We start from the raw sequence: 19597 nt of genomic DNA, 5'->3' as shown, positions 1-19597 counted from the left end.
CTGCATGTAACTTGCATGCTATAGTTGACTAGTCAAATACAGGATTTGGCAGTGCCAGTGCTTAAGCCATCTTCCATGAGCTATGTGTGAGAGTGCGTTCATTCAATAAAAAATAAAAGGAGCATTTAAAGAGTCTTTTATTCCTGTCATAAAGATGCTTTGTGCTATTGTGTATTTGACAGAACAGTTGGGGATGGAAACTGCAGAAAATTGTCTTGTATTTTCATTGTCTTCTATTTCACGTTTTAGTGATCTTTATTTCTAGAGCAGCAACATGGCTGGTGAGTTATGATTTCATTTTGAGTAAGATTTTTCACTGAAGCTGGTACCTGTCTTTAAATCAGCTGTTCTTTGCCTCAGTTGTTCTGCATGTTATTATTATTATTATTATTTCTTGAGGAGTATGAAATCTGATTTGGCTTTCATTCAAGCAGACCGGGGCACCAGCCTCTGGAGAACTGGTGCTGGATTTCAAGTATGTGCCAGAGCTGCACTGGGCACAGGGCTGGTTGTAATATGGCACAGTACTGTGGTTTGCTGTACTGACCTTACAGATTTTAATTTTAACACGTTTCTTTACAGCTAATTTTGATTTCATTGGCAAGACACATTTTTGATATGTGGCTCTAAAATACAGCATTGTGCCAGTCACACAGCTATAGCAAGTGTTGCACTGCAGTTCACTTTCTTGGTTTCTTATATCAAAGCAGTTCAGATTCTGTGAGTATATGTGCCAATAGATTTTTTTTTTTTTCATGAGTTTAAGTAGTAACAAACTATATATTCTCCTGTGTTAGCCAGTGCACTAAGTAGAGGAGTCTATTCTTATGTAAAGTTACAGGAGAGTGCATGAAGCAGCCTTCATAGATGTGTACTATAATTGTATTGAATGTCTTGATTGCATCAAATATGTTTCTCGTGGAAAACACATGCTGAAATATTTTATGTTGCTTGCCAAATTGAATTTTCTGGTGTCGGGGGAGGAAAGGAAAAGAAAAGCACTCATTTTTGAATTCCCAAATTTGAACTGGAGAAAAAAGACCGCAAAACAAACTTTCTGCTATTAGAAGGTTGAATAAATGACGGCTCTTAACACAGGTTTGAGATGCAAAGTACTAATCTCAAAGTCTCATGGGGGCACACAGAGCGTGGCCGAAGCGTCAGATGCTCAGCGCTGGCATTAGTTTTTCGCATTGTTTCCACATTCTGGCATTCCGCTCCGTTTCCTCGCCTCACTGAGCACAGAGAGGGATATAAATTGACATAACTAGATTTCTCTGACTGGTGCAAGGGAAGCAGGCTGAAAGATAAACTTTAACCTACCATCCTGTCAACAAATTTGCATTGTTACAGAAGTGAGATTTAACGTATCACGGAGTCAAAAATAGTATACAGGAACAATGCATTAAGATTAAAGTAAACAAAAAGTGCGTGTTTTAAGTTATATTCAGTTCAGTCTAAAAGTGAGCTAAGCGTTCCACTATCTGATTTGTTTTTCCAAACTTTTGGCATAAGAAAAGTCCGTAATATTTTTCCTGGCCTAAAGTGAAAAACGCTTAACAAAAGCTGAAGAAATTCATGGGAAAATTATGAAAGAATTTGGTCTGTCAGTATGGTTTTGTGGCAGACAACTTCTCTTAGCAATCTCTCCTGTGTCTCAGTCCTGCCACAGTTTGCTTTTGCAGTCCTGGGAAATTACTCTCATTGAATGCAGCCTTCCTTTATTAAGGCTAATGGGAGTCATGTGTTTGTGTCAGTGGGAAAGCAGACCCTTAAAAATCTTTCTGGTAGATTTGGTGGAAACACAGCTCATGTTCATTATCGCTTTGTTCTGGGCAATCGGATGTCTCATTAGTGAGATGTTAACTATGTTCAGTGCTCTTCTTTATTGGACATGAGGATATGAGGAAAATCTTAAATGAGTGACTTCTCGAGTTTTATCATTTCCTGTATGGTTGGATTAATTTCTCTGCCCATTCTGTTTTTTCTCCAATGGTCAAATATTCTCTGTGATCACCTTCTGTACTTCATCATTACCTGCAGCCACTGTTACCCAAAGCCTAGTGCTAACACAGACCACAGCAGAAGGCGGGGTGATGGCATGAGCCCCATCCAGCCCACACTGAGGAGTAAATATGGAGCAGTTATGGCTATAAACCTGTTAGAAATGGCCCGAGCTGCTGGGCAGGGCAGATGTTTGTGCAGTGGACCTGCTCTTGGGGCTGCTGCTCGTGGGGCTGCCCCTCGTGAAGCACAGCCCCTGGCTTACACCCAGTGACATGCGTGGGATGGCACTTCCCCTCTGGAGGTTCTGCCTGTTGGTGATTTATCTCACCGAGGCAACTGCAGGCGAACAATGGGTTATTAAAGCAGGGGAACGGCCAGAGCTAGGGCTGACCCAATGTTTACTCTGTTCTGCAGGTGCTGCTGAAGGGAGGAGCGGGCTGGGCGGGAGGAACGTGGTAGCAGTGCGTGTAGAGCCGGGTGGGGGGCGGGTGGGTGGTGTCCGCCTGAACTTCGGGAGCTTCCTGCCAGAGCTTCCTGTTGTAAGGGGACAAAAATAAACGTGCAAATCGAGGGTGGAGGCAATGCAAGAGTGTGGCTTTCTTCACGGTGCAAAATCGGTTATCATTCCGTGGATCTCACCACAAAACTGTTACTGATTTCTGACATTGGGTCTTGGGTAGCGTATGAAAGTGGCTTGATCACAAAAGTGCTTGTTTACAAGCTAAAAGGTGTTGGCCTTCCCTGTTTCACCCACATTCAGGCAGTGAGGCTTTCACCTCCCCACGCTGCCTGCAGGCTTGTCTTCTGAATGCAGCCTTTGGAGATCTTGTCCTGCCACAGTCTGGGCACATCTGTATGCAATCTGATGAGTGACACCACTGATACCTCAGAAATTAGAGCCAAACTCGCTCTACTGTCCATTTGCTCAGTTTCAGAGAAGTAAGAATACAAAATTCAGTCTAGAATCAAGATGTTGCCCAGCCAGGTGCACCTCTTGAATGTGCACTTTTAATTCACTTCAGTAGATGTGCTTTTACCTTGGTGTATTTATAACTGCGGAGGAGGACGTGCAGGAGGTACGCAACGTTTAGATGTTTGACTGTAGCTCCTCCTATGTTAAATGGAAACAAGTGCTGTGGGTCCCTCAGCTTTCTCTCAAGCACACACCCTTAACTGCCAAAAGCAGAGACCTGTCATTCTGTTGAGACTTCTGCTTTCTTGGATGGAGTTTTTCTGCCTCCATTGCAGGAGGAGTCCATCAAGTACACGAACTGTTCATCTGCTTATACGTGGTTCTGGACGTGGGTTTAAATGGCTCTGCTTAAGCCAGGGTTGGATCACACTGACCCAGTGGTCCCTGCTGTCCTCAGCCATTCTGTGACTCCAAGTGATGTGCAGATCAGTTGACCTGTCCACTGTGAGGAATAATGTGATGAAACTAGTTTTGTCTTCTGGACTGGTATACCTGTTGCTTCCTGAGAATGTTCTGTCTCCATGTTGTTGTTTGGTTTGTTTTTAATTTGCTTTTCTCAAGATATTTAATAATGAAGAATTGTGGTGTTCACTTTGGGCAGTTGCCTACTCGTTATGTAAATGTATTCCTCAGTGCCCTGACTCGGAGCCTGCTGCAAGTCTCTCAGCCAGTGCCCTGGTTTTACAGCTCTTGGATTGCATCGGCAGGTCCAGTCCTGGGGAGCTGGCCATCAGCTTGGCAGGGGCAAAGCGCTCCCTCGATGCAGGAAGAAACATTTAGAAGTTACGATGTACATCTCTCTTTTTCAGAGATGGAAAAACAAGCTGTGGAAGCAGCTGTACCATGTGAGTGAGTGTGTCATGAGCCTGCTGGGCAAGGCATAGTGAGGGGCATTATTTCACTGGGAGGTTGGCACTGGCCATGGCCATCCGGAATGGTCACAAAGGATTTTCTGTTCAGCATCTAATGCAACCAGAACATTCATATGTTTGCAGAGAGTTTCCATGGAAACTGTGTAAACTGTGATGCTAGCACACAGAGGCAAAGGTTATACTATTGTAGAGGCCCTTTTGTGTTCTCCTTTAATATTTCACAGCAGTTATATTTTTTAACTGATACTCTGAGCACACATTTTCTTCAGATATATATATTTTTTTAACTGAATGTTTGTCATGGTTGTACTGAGGTCAAACGGGCTTCAAGAATAATAGTGAATGATTTATTTTTTGAAACATGGAATCACTCAAATATCACAATCTGAATTATCTTTTTGTTAGTGATAATGATGCAATTGTAAATGGAAGAACAGGATATGAAAGAATCACCTTCAAGCAATTCTGCTCTTACATTTCCCCATTCTGTTCAGTGCTTCTGTTGTTCAGGTAGAACCAACTGTCTGAGGCCATAATTCACTGGCACTTGCTGAAAAATTTTGAATGCTTGTCTCCTCTCTGAAGTGTGAACCTCTGCAATGCTGTTCATTATGCTTTGATTGTTCATGCTGTCTTGATACTACAAACATCAATTTCCAAATACATCTATTGCAATGTTTGTTCACATTTCAGGAAATGCTACTGCCATGGGCACAAATATTACTAATTATTAAAGGAAATATGAATGTTGGCTCATTGATATGGTTCCCCAGATTCCCCCTGGATGGTCCCTGTTTGCAAAACTGTACTCAGTATCCTCATTCATATGTTAAGCTTAATTATAACGGGAGTTGCTGATTTTATTTTATTTTTGCCCAAACTGGGTTCTGCCCTGATGTCTGGGTTCATGTCATGCATCAGCAAGAAGTCCAGGTAGCTGCATGATGCTCATCTCCTCTAAGAAAAGAAGGTCTTCTGTGATCACAGTGTCTGTGCACGTACTCATTCCTATCACGTACCTTCTGAACCTGCTGGCTGCTTTAAGCCAAGCTTGGTACAAATGTAGAGAATAATTCTCTGACACATAACATAAGTTGATGTCTGATTCGAAGATAAAGATGTAGGATTCTCTGCTGAGGTTACGGAGAGGTGTAAAGTTATTCATTCCATCTGTTCATAGAGCAGTGAGAAAAGGTTAGTCAAAGTGGATATAATCAAACTCAAAATAAAATTAGCAGAGAAAAATTTATTTCTCACTTTTAATGTGTTTTATATTCTAATGCAAAATGTACAAAACCTCTTAGGAGTATATCTAATGCAAACAAGTAACCAAAAGGCATTGATTGCATTTCCAAACAAGGTAGCTTTGGGAAAAAAAAGAAAAAGAAAAAAAAATTTGTGCTGTCATAATAAATGAGGCAGCACTCGGTAATTACTTTTCCTTGTGTGTGTCCCATATGTGGATGAAAATAATACTGTGTCAGCTGTCTTAGAGTTGTTATTCTCAGTTTCTGATACAGAATGAAGGGGTGAGATTTGCTGTTAGTTCCAAGAGCTGCTTGCATACCTTTGGGCGGTGGGGCATGCTGCATTACTTGCTGCTTTACAGAGGAGGAGACCAGGAAAGGGTGGGTTTGTTTACTTAGTTATCATTGTCCCTTCTGTCATTTTAGGTATCATACATATATGTATATTTATATATATATATATATATAATTACTGAAAGCAAAGCTTTGTATCTGATGCCTCATTAGTGTGACAGTTGAGAATAACTTCAAAAAGAAAAGGAAAAAAAATGGACCACTTGGAGTAGTTCCACCCATTGTAGAGCTTGAGGAACCACTGTTCTTGTAGTTCAGATCGCCCGATCACAAAAAGCACTTTCAGTGTAACATGAGAATGAACATAGGATACACATAATGAAGACCTATCTTCAAGTGCAGTATAATTGCTCTGAAGTAGGGCTGTGCTCCAGGTAGGAGTGTTTTTCATTACCAATCTCAACTTTCTGAGCTTGAAGCCAGAAGTCACAGGAAAAAGCCTGTTCATTCAGCACAACACTTTGCATGCTTTCCTTCACCTCTTTCTGACTGCTTTGCAGTGCTAACTGAGCCACTTTGGTCATTTATCACAGAACACAATACTGATGAGGCAGGCAGAAATAATAACACACATAGCTGTGTTAGGGAGTGAAAAAAGAACCCACAACAACCCAACAGTGGCACTGAAGACAGTTACTCCAGTGCACACTGAAAATGCTACCTGGTAATTATGATAAAAAACAGAAATCCTGCAGCCTTGCCGTCCAAAATAACACAAGAATTTAGCTAGATAAAAGTATGCATCTTAATTACAGAGAAAATGTCTAAATACAGTGTGCCTCCAAAAGAAGCATCTACTGTTACCCCTCAGGAAGCCTTTCAGACCAGACTATGGAGACAACATCCCTCCTGCAGACGGCTCTTCCTTTTGGAGCAGGAGATGAGTGCCAGCAAGGGCGCAGTGCTTGATGCAGCATTCCAGCACGTCTGTGGGTGCTGTTGTGAATGCAGCCTTTGGCAGGCATCTAATCACCTATCATTGTTCAGTTCTTGATTAAACAGCTTTTGTGGTATTTTCTGGCATGTTCCTACATTACTACGGAGGCTTCTAATTCCTTGATGAAAACAAAAACAGTGTCAGGTTTTTGCAGATGTTGAAAATAACCTGAGATATAAGAGAACAAGATGGCTGAAAGCCACAGAGAATATGATTTCTTTCACTTTTCAAGCAGGTGTAATCTGTGTCCTTCCTGTCATTTTTGTATTCTCATTAATTTTCTCAAGTTGTAAAGAAAAATACCATGTTTACCTGGGATGATTTCCATGGGTTTCTCAAATATTCAAAACAGGCATTGGCAGAGGTAAGATTACAATGACGTTTCTGCAGTGATTGTTGACTGAATTTTACATTGTTTGCTTTTGCTTCATAACAACATAACTGAGAGAAGAATGTGCCCCCACCTCTCTGTTCTCACAAATTCTGAACTCTCTACCCAGGGGTTATGCTCCTGATCCTAGCTTTCAGCATAGACATAAGCAGGTTTAATTGCAAACAGGCAAATATCGTTTTTCAGGGTAGGTACACAAATGAGGTTAGAAAATTCAAATAAAACAACTTCTAAGTTATTTTATGAGGTTTTTCTTAATACCTTATCTTGAAATCTTTGGATCTAACAGATGGATCCATCTAATGTATTTGTTTGCCTAAGTATGTTCTTGAAACTATAAACCAAAAAGTAGGGGGAAGTCAGAAATGGAGGAATTGCTTGAGGAAGGAGCAGCAGGAGCATGAGTCACGCTGCATGTGTGACCCTGACCTGGTCTCGGACACTGCATGTCCAAGTTGCTGGTGCTGTGGCTCATCTAAGAGACTGGTTTCCTTCTCTAGCAGAAAGCAAGAAGTTGTTTTTCTTTATTTGCATGACGGTGTTTTAGTAGAAAGTAAGCATCTTGAGAAGCCGCTTGCTGGGGCCACCTTGGCTGTTAGGAAATTCTATTGCTGGTATGTTGGTCTGACTCCTTATCAGACCTGAAAACCTGCGAGCTGTATTCAGGGTTCATGCAACTACTTAGGTGAAAGGCAACATGGTGTAAATTTCCAGTTTTAGCTGTCAGGCTGCTTTTGCACTCTAGAAACAACTACTGCAGATATTTGCCTGTCTCCAGGACTGTGTACGGTATGCAGAGCAACTCCACGCTGTGATATTGGAATACTTTGTGCAGCATCTCCTATTTTATCCAGACTTTGAGTGCTCACAAGTGATGATGGAGGAGGAAATTATGGAATTAAAGTAGGGAAGTGCTTGCTTGAACTGGAAAATAATAGTAATCTAATTATGAAGTATTTATGCATTCTGCTTTTGCCATCCTAAAGAATACCGTGCTGAACACTGACTCACCACACCCCTCACCCTACCAAAGCCTTTGGTAATTAATCTTCAGCACTCGTTAGGAGTATGCTGACTGTTGCTCTGGGCACATCTGTTCCTCTGTTCAATGCTGTGGTGAAGTTCAAAATGACCATTTGACTTCAGACTGGCTGCCTTGAAATTCAGCTGAGTAATTTTCCATTCCTGAAGGTATATAAGACCTTTGCCTCTCTAAATTCAATCTGCTCTTCTAGCACTGTTTGCAGAAGGTGCCGTAGAAAAGAAGCAGGTCAAATGTGGGCCAAGTCAATTGAGATTAATGTGCGTATTTATGTAGGTAAAACTTTGATTGCAGTGGAAATTCGTTGGATTTGATAGTCAAGTATTCCTTAATTATTTTGAAGCCAGCTGAAGACAGTATTAGAAATGTGAGTAAAAGCAGAAGAAGTGTTCCTGCACCACCATAAATCCTAGGGATTTCCCAGAGAAGGATAATTAAAGCAAGATGCTTTGAATCGGCTAATTAAGTATAGCTGTCATTTGAACTTTCCTAAAGGAGGTCCTGGCTGCCCTCTCCACCTCCATGTGTCCTTCTGCTCCATACTTTCCCTTGCCACCCTTTCCCAAATCATCTTTAACCTTGTTCTGTTTCGGTATCCAATTCATGGACAGATGTGCTGGCACAGCTGGGGATGGCATTTGGAGAGCTGAAATAGGAGTTAGAAGGGTGAGATCACCTCAAGCCAGACAAGAAAGCATGAAAAATCGTATCATAAGGTGTGCTTATCAAGTTAAGTCCTCTACAGATGAGATTTTTGTAAGTATTTGACAATCTCTATTAAATGCTTTGTGTTTGTTAACTTCTGGTTATATTTTAACACGGATTAACATTTAATTGTGGTTGCAAATGGACCAAGAAGGGGAAAATTTGTACCGTAAGTTGAGGCAAAACTCCAGTAATGAAGAGAAAAGCGAGATCCTTTGGAGACTGAATGGAGTGAGAAAAGACAATGCCTGCGTGCTTTGGGAATGGCACACTACAGGTTTTGTTTCTTTGTTTGTTTTTCCCCCATGCTGTCCAATGAATAATATAAGCTGTTAAACTCATACTGACTGTGCCTTCTCTCTTCAGTCTGTAGGTCTCTTGTGGAGCATTTCCTAGGGTAAATCTCTGCCTGTATTCTAGGGAAATGCCTACGTATTTTTCCATGCTTCTCTTAGTGATGGTGTGCCTGCTGCAAAGTCCAGCCTGGGGCTGGCTGCCATCACTTGTTCCATACTTTCATTGATCTCTAAAATTACTATTTTTCAATACCAGGTGTGTGTGTGTGTGTGTGTGTGTATATATATATATATGTATATATATGTATGTATATGACAATATATATATATACATAGTCACACACACATGCATATGATCATTCCCCCGTGCCCATTCTTCATACATGAAATAAATATATGCCACTGTGTTATCTAAAATATTCTTAATTTTTTACTATATCATAAATCAGCTTTTTTAGGTGCTGTTGTTTTCTGTTTAATGTGGAAATATACGTACAGATCAGCAAAATGTCTAACTTCTTTTCTTTGGAGAAGTTAGCCGATTTACTTTACATAATTGCAATGGGATCAGTCTATTTATATGGCTTCCCTATTTCCCTTGTTTCTCCCTATTTAAAATTTATAGTGGAGTGATTCAGAGATCCTGAGATGAACTGGAAGAATCACGTAGGGTGTGGTGCATAACATAAATAAAGATACAATTTGTCTTGAAGACTTTATGATCGAAGGGCTGACAGTTTCATGGTGTCTCCAATTACAAATGTCCCTGCTGAGATCAGCTGTTGGCTGGGTTTCCCCTTCCTCGCTGTAGGGTCGGTGCGTGGTCATCAGGCCCTTGCTGAGCTGCCGTTCAGGTATCGGTGATGGGAAAGGTCAGGGCTTGGAGTGAAGAGGATGAGCTCCAGAGGTTTGGGCTATAAAAAGGTTTGGCTACATGCTGCCATCCCTGAGACCATTTGTGAAATCCAGCAGTTGCCTCGTGTCGATCATTGGGGTTGCCCATCATCACAGCCTTTGACCCCTCATCCAAACCCCGGAGGCAGCTGCTTTGGCCATGGCATTTCTCAGAATAATCAAACTGTCATAAATCAAGAAGACTTTTGATGTGCCCTGGGATCTGTAAGATTTTTCTCTGTGATCTAATGTCACATGTTGTACCAGTGAATGAGGGCTCGTGCAGACGGCAAAGCAGCCTTCATTGCTCCGAATGGTGCTTTCCAGGATGGTGTCAATCAGTGGAATTAAAAAAAAAAATTTCCATTACTAACTTCATTTTTTTTTATCTGTATGATAGCATAAAGAGTGATGAATTCCATTTTATTCCTGCATTGCTACCATTCAGAGGGAAGCTGCAGTGAAGTTACCAGAGGGGGAGGTGAAGAGTGCTGCAAAATGTGAAAGGTTTTGACTGCGGTCAGCGTTCCCAACTAAATGTGTTTGTTTTTTCTCACAGATAAGTTTTAGTCTGTATTGCAGACGAACTTAGGTTTCATCTTTTCCAAAGGATTTAAGGAGATTGTTCAGCCCTTGCTCGTGTGTGTGTGTGTGTGTGTGTGTGTGTGTGTGTGTGTGTGTGTGTGGGTTTGCGTACTTTCACAGCTTAATACGGATAAGTGCTACCAGAACATAATCTTTTAATTTAGCTCTCTGTTGTCTACTGACTCGTGAAATATTTTTAGGTAACTTAGCCACAAGTGATTATGTAGATAAGCAGAGATAAGTCTTTTAGAGGGGGGAAAAAAAAAAAGAAAAAAAAAGCTTCTTATTGTGTTTTAATGTGTTGGAAAATAGTACTTAGTTTTTTCATTACTGAAGTCCCACATATCTTTGAAACAATATGAATTTTAAAATACAGTCTTTTTTTCTCTTCTCTGCCTGTGATATACTGTGTTCTTTGATGATGGTTGTTTCTAAACCTCCTTTGGTTTGCAGCATGAACATGAGCTAGGTCCAAAGAACCAAAAATTGAAACTGCTTTGGTGCTGCAGTGTGTGTGTGTTGCCAAGGTTTCATCAGAATCCTTAAAACCAAAAAAAAGAAAAGCAATTCTTCTTACTGAAAGCAGATGCTGATGTCTTATCTGCATTTCTGGTTTCAGAATAAAATGGAAATACTCCTTTGGGGTTATAGCTTCCTGTCATTATTCTGAGGGTTTTTGTCCCATGATTTAAGTAAGGTCAAACACAGGTAATCTGGTTTTTGCACTGTAAGTTGACTTGCATCCCTTGCTGATACCAATACTCTAAGGCGCTAGGCAGCGTTGGGAGTGGATAAAAACCTTAATACCCAATTACTTAGTACTGAGATCACCAACAGATTCTTTGTAGCATGTACATATTTGCTAATAATATTTATGTCTTTTGTTCCAAGCATCCAAACGGGTTTGACGTGGGTGGGTAAATGCTGTCACCCATAGAAAAACAGTCAGTGACAACCAAAAGGCTGCCAGGGCTCGCCCTTGTCCTTGGCCATGCTTAGGAGTGCACAAAGGGTTGGAGCCCTGCGTTGTGTGGGGCTGCACCTCTGCGTGGGCCCACCTTGCCCACACACTGATGTGATATGCATGTTTGTGTGCTTTCATCAACCAGAAGTACACTTTAGAGATGACAGTAGTAGCTGTGTTCTTAATATACTTTTAGAAGTGGTTAAACGTGGATTAGCAGTTCATTCTTCATAATATATGAGCTCCTAGGTGAGACTGGGAAAGGACTGGTTCTTCTCTCTTCATCTGGAAACCAGTGCTACTGCTGCTCTATCAGGTGATCTCTGCAGATCCTTCTCCTTTGCAGAAGCCCTCGTTGTTGCAAGGGAATGAATGCAGCTTCAGAAAGTGTGCAGCTCAGTGAGCTGAAGCTCTGCAGCAGTTCTGCTGCTGTGGTCATTCCTGGTGGTGGATAGGAGGGTGCTTCTTGCAAAGGTTCAATTCATCTTCCATCAAATAACAGAAAAATGTAAAAGTGAGAGAAAAAAATTGAAAAATCAATTTCAGATCCATCACTGCCATTCAGTGGGGCTGTGAGAGCAGCTGTTCACACTTGCCGTGGGATCAGCTCTCCCTGGCAGCTCTGCTGGGCTCCATCTCATAGTTGCAGGAGGCTGCTGCTTCTATGCCATGGCATAGAAACAAGAGAGGTGTAGAGGTGCTTTAGGCACATCCCTTACCAAAGTGTGGAATTTTAATGTAATGCTATTCAAGTCCAGTCTTACTGTGTTTGTTCTTGAGCTTTGTAGTATTGCAGGTGGAAGAAAAACAGAGGAAGAGTGGGTGTGAGGTAGCACTGGCATGCTTTTCAAGTCAAGTAAGTGCAGAAGCTAATTACAGCTTTACAAATGATTTAATTTATTAGCTGGTCTGGAGCATTTACTCAGTTTAAGGAGATGATTTTCTGAATTGCCTCAGAAAAGGTTGGCACGCAGTGGTTCCACACAGTTTTGCAGGGTGGTCACCCTGTGTTCCCAGGCTGAGGTGGCAGCCCCAGCTGGAGTTCAATGTCAATTGAAAATATATGCATGCATTTATATATGTAAGTCAACTTTGCATGTAAGCAAAACGTAACTCACCTTTAAATTAGAACTGTCTGGTAAATTGCAGTGTGTCAGGTACTTATTCACAGAATCTCGGAGGTTAGAAGAGAACTCAAGAGATTGAGTCCACCCCTCCTGCTAAGGCAGGTACCCTACAATACATTGCAACTAAAAATAAGCAAATAAATAAAAGGAGGAAATGCAAATACAAAGAGGAAGGTGTGCTTTGAAAGGAAGAATTACAGGGACAGGGAAACAACAAACCAGTGTCATATCTGTGGATGACTGACCTCATTCTCTTAAAGTGAAGTTTTAGGGACACTTTTTTTAATTTATATTTTTTGGGTGAAGTGTGAGTTGAGCTGTTTGAGTATTCATGTTGACTTTAATACTACATACTGTAATTATGTAAAAATAATGCTTTAGATTTAATGCAGAAAAACAGAACCCAGGTTCAGATACACCCATGTTTTTAGTTAGAAGGAGCTTATGCTTGCCAGCACAAGGTCTCCTTAAAGTCATGTCTGGCAGCAGACGATGGATATTTCATTAGCTTCCTCTGTTTAAAAGCAGAAGGGCTTAAATTAAATATGTGATGCTGGGTTTGAACATTCAGTCTGCAGCCAGGGTGAGCTGTGGTGCGACCATCACTGTGCCCACACCATGCTGGCAGTGGCAGCCAAGGCAGCACAGTGTGCAAGAGGAGTGCTTCCTACCCATCTCACTGCAGCCTTACACACACTGGCTAGCACAAATGGGAGGAGGTGGCAGAGACAGAAGGACTGGATTACAGCATGGCTGGGAAGGCAGGAGGTGTGTCTGCTTTTTTTTTTTTTTTTTTTTTTAAATGCAAATCCTGCCTTGTGTCGATTTAAGGGTATAATTTGACAGTTTGACTTCCTTGAGTGCTGCATAATGCTAACTGCCTAAGGGGAATGGCTTCAAACTAAAAGAGGGAAATTCAAGTTTGATGTTAGGAAAAAATTCTTTACTCAGAGGGATGTGAGGCCCTGATACAGGCTGCCCAGAGATGTCACAGTGTCCCATCCCTGGATGTGCTCAAGAACTGGTTGGATGGGCTCTGATCTGGCGGGTGGCACCCAGCCCAGGGCATGGGTCAGAGCATGATGATCCTTAAGATCCCTACCAACCCAAGCCATTCTATGATTACCTAGTATTTTTGGTGCCACCAATTACCTTTAGAGAATGCTCATGTATAAATGTACAGCTTATTCTTCTTACCAGTGCATAAAGCGAGACTGATAAATGAAATCTAAGCTTCATACAACATAAGGGGCAATGCAATCTGCCAGCTCATTGTCAGATGTTCTGATCAGTAAGTTTTTTTTTTTTTAAAAAAAAAAAAAAAGAGGGAGAAGGAAATAAATGGCTTTGAGGTGTTATTCAAGTATTTTCTTGTCCTAGAACAGATGTGATTACTCAATAATACATCGTTGCTAAAATTTATAGGAGAGAGGATTGCAAGATGACTTCCTAATGTCACATGGTGGTGATGGTGGCCTTCATCTCAGTCCACATTCCCCCACTTATTTTTTTGTTCCTCTTAACCATTCCTTTGTATTCCTTAAGCATGTTTCCTTCTGCCAGCTTGCATTGCTGACCATGCTGGTTCAAGCCAAGTCTTTGATTCAGACTGGAACCTGCCTGATTCACAAAGAGGCTGGAACTGAGATCAAGAGACACCCAGCTCACTTCCAACAAGTCTCCTGGCAGACAAGATACTGGAGGGGGGAAGAAAGAGCAGACTGTTCCTTAAAAACAAGCAGACGAGAAATAGCAAGAGCAGAATAAAACAATGTGCTCCTTAAAGGAGATGTGGTCTCATCTAACCCGAGTGCTCAGACCTGAAATGAGACCCAGCAGTTAGTTATGGGGTGCGTGTGCTGCTGGTTTGCAGTGCTGGAAACTCTACCAGGTGGATTGCACTGCATAGAGAAAAGGGGGATGGCTGAATGCAGCCATGAACAGTCAGGCTAAAAGGTAGGTTAATGATTCGTTGCTAGGCAGTCTAATGATTTACTCACTTTTCTGTTGCTGTCTTTCTGTTGTGGTAATATTTGTTCTTTTATGTGTTCTGTATGTTATGAAGAATATATTAAGTCAGTGCTTTCTGGGATGTTCTTTGGCAAGAAATTTTCCTTGCGTTTGGTCTCTTGCTCTGTTTTTTTTTTTTTTTCTTTAAGTGCTCCATGTTTCTCTGACCTCATTATTATTTTTGAGCTGCTTCTGTGATTTGACATTGAAAAAAGTTATTCCAACAAAAGCAGCACAGCATGTTACTCAGACTTTACAAAGTGTCAGATGGGCACGATCAGGACTTAATCTTGCAGCCTACGAGGCACAGATCCAAGTTATTTCAATTAATTGGCAGCTTTTGTTAAATAAAACTTCTAAGTAGAGAGATGCGTATCCTCCTGACAAAGGTGCAGTGCTCTACTTTCTGCAGCCTAGTCACAGGTCAAAAATACAGAAGCTGGGGCTGCTATATAAGGTTTATGAGGTATGTATGAGCTATATGAGGGTATCAAAGGATGCAACCATTTTTCTTTGAATACGTTGTCAGTCCTGTGCTGAGAAGGAGGTACAGATCCCTAGATCCCCAGAAGCAGAGCATGTTTTAACAAATGACCTTCTTTGGGGGGAGAAAAAAAAATCAGTGCAAGATACAAATAAATAATACAAGAATGGCTGATTTGTTTGAAAGTTTTCCAGCCAAACAGTAGGGGTTATGCAAGAGTCAGCCCAGACCCAACAGAGAAGGCATTGAACCAGGTCTAATAGGAACAACTGGACCCAATACCCATATTATGTTCAGTAATGGAGTTTTTTTGTAGTACAAGGACTTTAATGTTGAAATCTTAACATCCAGTCTGGAGGAAAAAAGGAAAAAAATGAAGTCCAGCACAATTAGAAAATCTCTTTTGTGGATTTTAAGTATTGCCAGCCACATTTGTGTCTTTTCACAGATGAATGGGCTTTTCTGTCACTGTAAGGCTGCATTGTAAAGTAACGGACTTGAACTAATTGTGTCCTGTAAACCTATTTAGAATAATCATAATAATAATAAAAGTTCTTTGAAGCTCAGACATGCGTGTAAGTTGTTCCTGCCATCTAAATGGGTTGGTAGTTGGGCAGCCCTTTACCACTCAGAGTTAACAGGAGTCAGGAGCGTTTTAGGAAAAGCAGCTGGATAACACAACTCCTGGGAAGAGTATCTATGGAGGAGTTGCAGATGGTTGCCAATTCAAGTGAGGTGCTTGTCTTCTGCATTTCTGGTTATTTCGGTTACCAGGAGGTGCTGGAAGGTCTGTTCTGACCCAGTGAGACAGTTATCTCCATGAGGATGGAGAACAGGTCCGATCTTCAGCTCTTAGTACCTTGTGGCATTTGGAGACATCATGAGAACCTACGTTCTTAAACCCCAGCATTTTTCTGGGGGAAAAGCCATAATTCATTGTTGTTGAGCTGTGATGGCATCTCTGAATGCTCTCCCAAGAGTTTTATCCTTCTGCATCAGTGCTCTTAGCTGCAAAAGACAATGGTTCATTCTTCAGCAAACCTTAGCTCATTTTGTACCTCCACTTATAGTACATTGCCCTAAGCAGAGAACAAATGAGAAGACATTAAATAGTCTGTGATAGGAAAAGATCATACACTGAAAGAGGTTATTTTTCCCAAACCCAGCTTTGCCTTCTCCCCAGCACCCCCTAATCAGTCTTGCAGGCAGACCCTGATGATCAGCCAGGAAGTGAATGAGCTCAGGCTGCAGGAGAGCAGCAAACCCAAGAACATATCCGTATCAAAGCCATCCCAGTTCATTCCCAGGGCTCGTCACAGGCAGCAGGGCTTGTGCTGCTGGAACTGCTTTAATGGGATTCTCCCAAATGTTTTTATCTTGAAGTAGTGGGAGGTTTTAGCTGTCCCACTTCAGATGCCACGTCAGTTTGTTGCTCCCACAATATCCCAAAGAGCAGCCGCAGTGACCCGAAGGAAGGATGCTTTGAGCCACTAACAGGAAGGTATCAGTTGAACCACATCACTTAACGCTGCTCGACAGGCAGTGTTCCTTCCCATTTGGATGTTTTGTAAATTGCTTATATACTAAATGCTTTTGTATGCAAATAGTCTTATATTAAATACATTATTGAATGTAGGTATTTGCATGTTAAAACGTATTTTCATAATATGCTATCTCTTCCTACAAATCTTGCTTCTCTTTGTTCTTCAGACCTGAGAAAACCTTCCTCTCAGTACCTGTTGAGAAATGGGGTTTCTGAGCCTGATTCTTTGTGTGAAAATGTGAATGTCTGATTTTCTGCTTTTGATCCACTTTCTATTTGTGTTTGTTTATCAGTTGGTTGTTTTTTGGTTTTCTTGTGTTTTTTTTCTAAGGCGTTTTAGACTTATTTTTCTACTAAGATGTGAAAATTGTTTTGTTTTAGGTTTTTTTTTTTTGTTACTAATGTAATGAACATTGGTGAGAATCCTTGCTTACAAGTGCACACATTTCTCTAAGCTGAAGCTATGGGATGCTTTGGAAATGCTGTCATTGAGGAATGCCTTTGCTGGAGTTGGGAGAAGAGCTCTGAGCGGATGTTGAGGACAGGCCCTGCCTTGTGGATGTGCTGTGTTGAAGCTAAAAGTGTCAATGAGGAGAGCTGTAGTGAAAAAAAACAAACAAACTTGGGCAGTGGTGAATGTGGCGTAAAATGAGATTTTGTCACAAAATATCTAACGCGCATTTTGGATTCATTATTTTAAATGTTCTGCTTTTGTTTTGTTTTGCAGGTGAGGACTCCCATCCGCAGAGCTGAAGCATGAGTACCGATGCCAGTCAGGTGGTGATCACTTCTCCCCCTGCAGCCACAATGCCCCACAAGGAGAGGTACTTTGACCGCATCAATGAGAACGACCCCGAGTACCTCCGGGAGAGGAACATGTCTCCGGACCTGCGACAGGACTTCAACATGATGGAGCAGAGGAAGAGGGTCACTCAGATACTGCAGAGCCCCGTGAGTAGGATTAACGGGGAGGATGACAACTACAGAGTGCTGGCTTTGAGATTCCTCTTTAGTTTCTTGAGGTTTAAGAAAAGAAAGCGATGTCACTGTTAGCTAGAATTACCCTGGACTGTCTTATAAGAAGGGTCGCTAAGCAGATTATCCAACATTTTGTTTGCTTAGCTTCTTGTCTGTGAATAAACACTGGTGTGTTTTTTTTTTTTCTCCTGGTGCTTTTATGGTCTTACGCTTCATTACAGTGTTACAAAAAGATCTGGCTGGCTGAAGGGTACTTAATTAAAACTTAGGCTCAAGGAAGAGAGTAAAGGAGTCACACCGGTCAAATAGGAACAAATTAGGTGTTAGATGGAGTTCTGCACTCTGGTTTTGAATATGAACTTATCATTTGCATCAGGAATGCTTTAATTACGTTTTTAATGTTGGCTAAAATCATTCAAAAGCTAGAATATGTTCTCTTGTACTTGGGGGCAATCATACCCATATAAGGCCTTAATAATTCTATGTTAGCACTTACTTTCTGGTTGCATAAGTTCAGTGCTTTTGTAGGCTACGTGTAACACTTTCATCTAGAGGTGGTTTAATAGTTTTAATTTATATTTTAATGTATACATTGTGTGAATTTTAACCTGATGAATGCTTTGGAAAGCAAAACTGGCGCCTGAGTGGTCTGAAGCTATAGAGGGTGAGCCTTTGGGGTGGGGATTATAAGGTGAGCAACAAAGACAACAGGACTTGGAAGGGGTTAAGCAGCTTTGCAGATCATTTTCTGTTCAGCTCTACTATAAGGTGGGGTGTTTCTCATGTCATTTTTCTGAAGCTTTTCCATATGTAATGAGATTGCAAACAGCTGTTAGTAATCACCCTATTATAGTCATCCATGAATAACAGGATTGTTTGCTAAAGTGTTGTCGTGGAGTGCCTCTTGGATCTGTGTGTTGCTCTGGGTATAATGTGAACCTGTTGATTAAGGAATTTATGACTTTCAAGTCGATTTGTGCAAGTTTCGTTCTGCAGCCAACCCCTTTATTATAAAGAAAATACTCCAAGGAGGTATTGCATAATGCTTTAATCATGATAAAATTATGTTAAACACTCGATTGTAAAATGTGATCAGTCTGCTCCTTCCTGTTAAAATACTCACATTACAAGTAGCCAGGGCTCACAGCAAAGACTGGATCTTTATCCTGTTTAAATAGGGCAAGATAAAAACAAGTTGTAGAGGTTGTGTTTGTGGTGTTCTTTGGTTCTTCCAATGGAAGCACTGAATCAGGTGGTCATAACTATTTGCTCAGCATTTTGGGTGGCCCTTTGCCAAGTCTGCCAAGTGTAATAAATGTCTCTTTGCTGCAGTCTCTGGTATTCTGGAGATACAGTGTCAGCGTACAGGTTTTAGGAAGGGATGAAGAGGTGCTACCTCTGAGTCTGGGTAAGTGCTTTAACAGACAGCAGGAGGATGAAGCCAGGCAGTTCTGAGTGTACTGCTGTAGGACAAGCCGAGCCCAGCACTGTTTGGAGATGCCAGTAAGCTGCAAGTTGTGCAAAGGAATGGTTGTCCAAATAAGCCAGGGGCCTGCTGGCTGCATGGCCGTTCTCATCTGACTGGGAGAAGACAAGGACGTGCAATGCAGGGTGTGAGAAGGCATGGACAGAAGGAGCCTGGGCTGCCAGCTTCTTTCTCCTTTTGCTGGCTCTTCTTGAAACAGAAAATGTGGAGTAACCCTTCTATGATTCCTCATGTGAGGAAATAAAAGCATTTTAGTACAACATCCAATGTCCATCAAGCAAGTTTCCTAATTGATCTGGGGGTAGAAACTGCATTTCTTCTTCCAGCGGCTGGCTGCAATGTGGCGTGTAGCGTTCTTGAGTCAGGACTGAAAATGATTATGAGATGAAAAATGATTATCTTCTCTCTTATGAATACTTTTTTTTTTCTCACAAAAGTATCAAAAACATTTCTCTTGTTACTGGTCTGCATAACACAAGCCCAGGGTTGTATTCTGTACAGTGTTTCTGTTCTATAGCTGCAGAATTGCATTAGAGGTTTGCATAAAGCTTTAGTAAGAACTAGTTTGGTGTTTGGGAAGAGGGGGAAGAGAGGTCATCAGACACATTTTTGTGAAGAGATTTCTTACTGGTGAATATTCATCTCATCTGACATGTGCATATGTGTACTCAGATTGGAGGGTAGTTGTTGACTCATCATAAT

The 19597-nt window shown here is 41.4% G+C and overlaps 1 protein-coding gene across 4 annotated transcripts in view; it reads left to right on the top strand.

Annotated features, from left to right (window-relative positions):
- Positions 1 to 19597, top strand: part of ADD3 (adducin 3) — a 90645-nt gene that overhangs the window by 46946 nt on the left and 24102 nt on the right. For 3 of the 4 annotated variants that reach the window (XM_042818193.1, XM_042818190.1, XM_042818192.1), the window contains one exon: positions 17159 to 17382. In XM_042818193.1, the coding sequence (XP_042674127.1) occupies positions 17188 to 17382 (195 nt within the window). In that variant the 5' untranslated portion in view covers positions 17159 to 17187. Of the gene's footprint in view, positions 1 to 8454; positions 8580 to 17158; positions 17383 to 19597 lie in introns of those variants that run through there. The other variant, XM_042818191.1, reaches the window with a different exon arrangement.

Source organism: Centrocercus urophasianus, unplaced genomic scaffold, assembly GCF_019232065.1.
Source record: "Centrocercus urophasianus isolate 14NV4802_14NV808 unplaced genomic scaffold, USGS_Curo_1.0 seq_17, whole genome shotgun sequence".
NCBI classification, from domain to species: Eukaryota; Metazoa; Chordata; class Aves; order Galliformes; family Phasianidae; genus Centrocercus; species Centrocercus urophasianus.
Note: the sequence above shows the minus strand (reverse complement) of the source record. Positions and strands in the feature narration are given on the sequence as shown.